At 35.7% G+C, this 6,442-nt stretch overlaps 1 protein-coding gene across 6 annotated transcripts; it reads left to right on the top strand.

The window, feature by feature from the left end:
• Window positions 1–1,077: 1,077 nt before the first annotated feature.
• On the top strand, window positions 1,078–6,148 carry LOC132267117 (G-type lectin S-receptor-like serine/threonine-protein kinase RKS1). 6 transcript variants are annotated; one of them, XM_059768174.1, is made up of 8 exons: window positions 1,082–2,518; window positions 3,235–3,360; window positions 3,702–3,865; window positions 4,027–4,237; window positions 4,409–4,646; window positions 4,731–4,878; window positions 4,972–5,026; window positions 5,698–6,148. In XM_059768174.1, the coding sequence occupies exons 1-8, from the start codon at window positions 1,234–1,236 to the stop codon at window positions 5,766–5,768; spliced, it is 2,298 nt and encodes a 765-aa protein (XP_059624157.1). In that variant the 5' UTR covers window positions 1,082–1,233; the 3' UTR covers window positions 5,769–6,148. The 6 variants fall into 6 exon arrangements, 5 of the variants coding, with proteins under 5 accessions (XP_059624156.1, XP_059624159.1, XP_059624157.1 ...); XM_059768175.1 differs by having other exon boundaries at window positions 1,083–2,518; window positions 5,693–6,148; XR_009468870.1 differs by having other exon boundaries at window positions 1,084–2,518; window positions 4,950–5,026.
• Window positions 6,149–6,442: the final 294 nt, after the last annotated feature.

Below are 6,442 nucleotides of genomic sequence, written 5' to 3' on the forward strand. Positions count from 1 at the left end.
ATCTCTAACCATTACTTATTTCCAGCTCAATATTCCAAGTCGAAAGGGAATAATGGCAAGAAGGCGACGGTGGCCATTCTGGTAGTGTCTGTTGTTGTTGGGTCATTTCTCACAATCTTCTTAGCATATTGGTTTGAGATGAAGAAGAGGAAAGGTAAACAGATTAATTATTCTTCCTATATATTATATATACAATTATAATATTATATATAATATATACTATTAAATATTAGTTATACTATATTTACATTTTTCAATCAACCTTCAAACCCACATGAAAATGAGTCTTTTTTGAAATTTACCTGCTATTATTATTATTATGGAGAATTATATTATGCATTCATTTATTAAATTTTATTTTATATAGATTTGTTAAATGGAGTCATCTTCTACCAACACGGGAATAATGCCTACATGTTCTTCTTCTTCTTCTTCTTCTTCTTCATCTTCTTTTTTTATTTATTTATTTATTTTTTAATTAGTTTTTTTCTTATAAGATATTATTATTTATAAGCTGTTAACTTACAATTTATTCCTTTCATTTGACTATTGTGGACTTGACTAGTATTGTGACATTATTCTGGAATTGTTTAGCCCATGCTTTTATAGACTAAACTATTTTCTACTTAATAAAAGCCTGCATTCAAAATCTTTTTCTTTTTCTTTTTTTCTAAAGGAAAAAAGTCAAATAAACTGTTAAAATATTATGCAGAAAACCAACAACAACAATAATAATAATAATAAATTATCAAGACTGATTGATAAAGCAGATTTTTAAATAACCTAAGGATATTTTAGTCCATTTTTATTTCAGATCTCCTTCGGCATCTTGTGATTGAGGGATTTTTTGGGCAAATTAATAGAAAGGAGGGGGTTTGGTGCAAAATCCAAATAGAAAGGAGGCTTTTCAGGTTGTTCACGCAATGAAAAATTGACAGAACTATAGATATGAACCACGAATATCATATGAACCACGAATAACATGCTTATATATATATGAACCACGAATATCATAGATATTTTTCCAGCCGCCTTGGACGACAATTCTCCTTATCTTTCAAACTATACCTTCTAACACACGGCAAATCCACCTTGGAATAAATATGTAAAATTGACAGAACTATAGATAAATGGGGTATTATTCTGTGTCACAAAACATTATCGATTGATCGTCTAATTTAATTTAAACTTTCACCGGCCTAACCAAAACTTAGGAGAGAAAATTATCCAAACATGTATGGTGTCCTTTTTTTGTTGCTAATTCCATTTCTTGATCTCACCCGATTCTGCACTTCCACTGACACCATATCCCTAAACCAACCTATCAGAGACAACCATGGAGACAAATTAGTCTCTAGCGGAGAATTCTTCGCGCTTGGGTTCTTCAGTCCCGGCAATTCCAACAAACGATACATCGGAATTTGGTACAATAAAGTTCAAGAACAAACTATTGTTTGGGTTGCAAATAGAGATAATCCGATCAATGACACCTCTGGAGTTCTCTCCATTGACAAAACGGGAAACCTCGTTGTACATAATGGAAATGATAGCTTCCCCCTCTGGTCGACGAATGTCTCGGAGGCAGCTCCTGCCAGCACTTGTTCAGCTCAACTTTTAGATTCAGGGAATTTGGTTTTGCTTCAGGGTGATGATGACAAAAGGGTTGTTGCATGGCAAGGCTTTGATTATCCAACAGATACTATGCTTCCTTTCATGAAAATAGGGATGGACCGGAGGACAGGTCTGAACCGGTTCCTAACGGCCTGGAAGTCACCGGATGACCCGGGAATTGGAGATTGTTCTATCAAGATGGACCTTAGTGGGTCCCCACAATTGTTTTTGTCCAAGGGTTCCGTTCGGTTATGGCGAACCGGTCCATGGAATGGGTTTAAATTGAGTGGTATTCCTGAGATGACATCTAAATTCATCTTTAATGCCAGTTATATTGACAATCATGATGAGGTCTCCATGCTTTACGGTTTACTTAATACCTCAATTTTCTCAAGATTGGTCGTGAACGAGTCTGGGATTGTGCAAAGGCTTACGTGGTTCGAGGGAGACCGTAGATGGGTCGAGTTCTGGTCAGTACCCAAGGATCGGTGCGACTCTTATGATACATGTGGTTCATATGGTAATTGTAACCTACGTGACGAGGAGTTTAAATGTACATGCTTACCTGGTTTTGAGCCCAAGGTGGCACGTGATTGGTCCTTGAGGGACGCATCAGACGGGTGCGTGAGGAAGCGTGAGGGACAAGTTTGTGGAAATGGAGAGGGGTTTGTGCCGATGACACGTTCTAGCATTCCCTACACATCGGTGACACGTGTGAATATGAGTTTGAGCTTGAAAGGGTGTGAGGAGGTGTGCTTGAAGAACTGTTCTTGTAGTGGTTACACGAGTGCAAACCAAAGCGGAAGAGGGAGTGGGTGTGTCACTTGGCACGGTGAATTGATGGATACAAGAGTGTTTTCAAATGGGGGTCAAGATATATACATTCGGGTTGATGCAGTTGAATTAGGTATGCAATCAATCTTTCCACGCTCATATTATTTGTGATTCGTCATGTAAGATAAGGTTAAAATAATAAAAATCCACTTATACTATCTTAAAACAATCATATAAAACCTTTGCATTAAAAAAAAAAAAAAAAAAAAACCAAGACAAACTACTTAAAAATTTCATTAATTTTAAAAAATCTATCATATCATTCCCATTCCGTTTATTTAGATATTAGACTTGATTTGGGGTTTTAAAAAGGCAAGGGTTACAAGGACATCCTCGTCGTATATTATTTTAAAAATTGGCATATGACAGGCATGTGCTAGTATCCTGTTACTATTTGACAGCAAACAATAGGATTGAGGGTGGTATGATAGATTTTTAAAAAGTTACGAAATTTTTAGATATTTTTCTTAGTACATACGGTTATATGACTGATTTTGGATAGCATAAGAGGGATTTATGAATTTAAATATGGAAGTTAATTTTGTCATTTTATATGTCAGTTAACAATTTGTTAGTATAAGAAGTTATATGACTGTTTTAGAATAGTATTAGCTGATTTTAAATGAATTGAAACTTATCTGTAATTAAATTGAACTTAAAATTCATTAGTCTGCTTGCAGCTAGTAGTTAGAGTTTATTTATTTATTAAAATTAAAAAAAAAAAAAATCTATTGTGATATCAACAGAGATAATTTCTGTATAAAATCCCTAACGATTGCTTCTTTGCAGCTCAATATTCCAAGTCAAAAGGTAATCATGGCAAGAAGTTGAAGGTGGCCATTGTGGTAGTGTCAGTTGCTGTAGTGTCATTTCTCATCATCTTGGCATATTGGTTTGTAATGAAGAAGAGGAAAGGTAAACAGATTATTCTTCTTTGCAGCTCGGTACTGTGCAAAACGCAACAAACATACCATCAAGAGCTACAACCCATTGTTACTTTCCCACTTTTCAAAATAAGAAGTCCAATGTTCAAGACAATTAAAGGGCAATGCCTACGTGTGACTTTCTTGGCAGTACAAAATAAAATAAAATTTACTTTAGCCACTTGATTGTGTTTTTGACCGATTTGGCAACGAAAACATGCATGAAACAGAAATCGTTGCCTAATAGGCCCCAGATCGTTTCATAGCTGGATCACTCAGTTCCTTCATTACCAATATTGAGCCTGATATATTTACTGTATAATTCATTGACAGGAAAAAGGGGAATGGGAAACTTGTCATTTAGTGAAAATGAGCTTGTTGAAAGTGAAACTAGTACAGATTTACCATTCTTTGATCTGAGCACCATTGTAGCTGCCACAGACAATTTCTCTTCTGCAAACAGGCTTGGACAAGGTGGTTTTGGCACTGTTTATAAGGTACAAAATAGTTGTCTCAAAATTGCGTAGCTAGCTTAATCTAATTGTGTTTAAAGTAAAGCAAATTTAACTTTATGTTCAAGGTACGATTTGCTTGAATAGGCTGAGAGTAAACTTGTACAAAATTGCCATTACCCGAAAATTAATTAAATCAATTTCAGGGCCGGCTACATAATGGACAAGAAATAGCTGTGAAAAGACTATCAAAAAATTCGGGACAAGGGATAAAGGAATTTAAGAATGAAGTTACGCTGATTGCGAAACTCCAGCACAGGAATCTTGTTAAACTTGTAGGATGCTGCATTCAACAAGAGGAGAAAATGTTAATCTATGAATACTTGCCAAACAAAAGCTTGGACTCGTTTATCTTTGGTATATATGTGTTTTTTCTACAATTTTCATTTGGCTCATCTTTTAGGATGCTGCTATCAGCAAGAGGAGAAAATGTTAATCTATGTATATATGTACTTTTTAGAGTTTTTAACACATTAATTTGGCAATTTATGATGAATGATTTGACAATTTTTAATTTCATGGAATCAGATGAAGCTAAAAGGTCATCAATGGGCTGGGAAAAACTGTTTGATATCATTTTAGGAATTACTCGAGGAATGTTATATCTTCATCAAGATTCAAGATTACGAATCATCCACAGGGATCTAAAAGCCAGCAATGTTTTACTAGATGCTGCAATGAACCCAAAAATATCAGATTTTGGAATGGCTAGAATTTTTGGAGGGGACCAAATTGAAGCAAATACCAATAGAGTGGTTGGAACATAGTAAGTAGTACATGCATTTATGTTATGAAGAGGAAGATTTACAGAATGAAGCATAAGTAAAATTTACATATGTTATGTCTGCAGTGGTTATATGTCACCCGAGTATGCAATGGAAGGATTATTTTCAATAAAATCTGATATTTTCAGTTTTGGGGTCGTAGTATTAGAGATCATTTGTGGCAGGAAAAACAGCAGTTATAATCAAGAGAACTTTCAGAATCTAATTGGACATGTAAGTAAAATGCAAGTCATAGATTTTAGATTAATAACATACAATATTGTTGCTTAATTGTTGGCCTTCAGATTTTGTTTTGAATTGTTTCAGGTTTGGGACCTTTGGAGAAAAGGAGAATCCTTGGACATAGTTGATTCATCGTTAGGTGAGTCATATCAAACTCATCAAGTTCTAAGATGCATTCACATTGCGCTTTTGTGTGTGCAAGAACAAGCCAATGATCGGCCAACCATGTCAGCAGTTGTTGTTATGTTGTGCAATGAAACTTCTCTTCCTCTGCCTAAACAGCCTGCATTTATTTCTAGAAGACCCAATAATGGTCCAGACTCATCATCGACTGATGTTGGAGCTTGTTCCATAAATGATATTACAGATACAATGGCTGAGGGTCGGTGAAAGCTTTAACTATCACATATTGTACCTTAGTCTGCCGTTACTAGTAGTACTATACATGCTGACTAACATTACATTTCCCTATGACTTTTGGACGTTAGCTCAATATCTCGAAATGTTTGTGTTGTGGTATTATTTTGTTTATTAGTAATAATTTCATACAAGCATTTAGTGTATTTTCTGACGACTGACTAGCCTCATACAAGTTGAAGTAAATTCTTGCAATTAGGGGTGGAACTAGGGTGGGCCTCATAACCCGAGCAACCCAAGTCTTGCCTGAAAGGGATTTGGGTAAAGATTTTACTAACCCGAGCAACCATAGTAATTTGAAACAAGAAAAAAATATAACATATATATTTTTATGACATTATTCATACAACATATTGTTCGGCTCCTAAAAACCGTGGTCCTTTTCAAGTGCAGAAAGGAAGGTGAATGTCGAGCGTGCCAGGAACTGCTGTCGTTCCAAAGTGGATGTCCGAACAATTATCTAGTAGGAGATCGCAGGGATCACGCGATTGTACTGTGTGATTTGAATAGGATTTGCAAACTAACTCTAAGTGCTCTATTTATAGAGCTTTCCATGCATGCAACAACTTGATGTGGCAACTCCAGCGATTTTCACGTGGCCAGATTTTGGACTGCCAAGTGCCCCATGATCTTTTGGCAGTTGTAACTTCTTCCTTCCATCTTCTTCCTCCTCTGTCGCAGACTTTAGCCATGTTCTCTTTTAGTCTTCTATGAACTTGTGTCGTTGCTAGTTTTAAAGTGAATTTCCACTTGTCCTCTTTATCAATTGACAGATGTCCCATGTCTCTGTTCTTCTTCCTCATGTTGTCGACTTCTTTTCTTAATTTCAGACATGATTTTATCAGCTTTTTGGGCAAAACTTCTGATCTAACTTCATATCGTGGCCCCCTTATTGGGCAAAAACCTTCCTTTTTCTTTTGCTCCCTTGGCCTGGTTTCGGCCCCGACCGTCGAGAATTTGGAACAAATTTTAGTTCAAGCAAAAACATAGGTAATGCCCTTAAATTCTAGGGAACAAACTTTAGTTCAAGCAAAAAACACACACCCAATATATATTTTATCACCAAATCAGTCTTTGCATTTCCCAAAATCAAGTAGTAATTAGAAAGCAACAAAAACCTAAAAGTCAGTAATCCAAG

The sequence above is a fragment of the Cornus florida genome, unplaced genomic scaffold (genome assembly GCF_030987335.1).
Source record: "Cornus florida cultivar Cherokee Brave unplaced genomic scaffold, ASM3098733v1 CherokeeBrave_3.0.0_Hap2_Chr07, whole genome shotgun sequence".
Lineage (NCBI taxonomy): Eukaryota > Viridiplantae > Streptophyta > Magnoliopsida > Cornales > Cornaceae > Cornus > Cornus florida.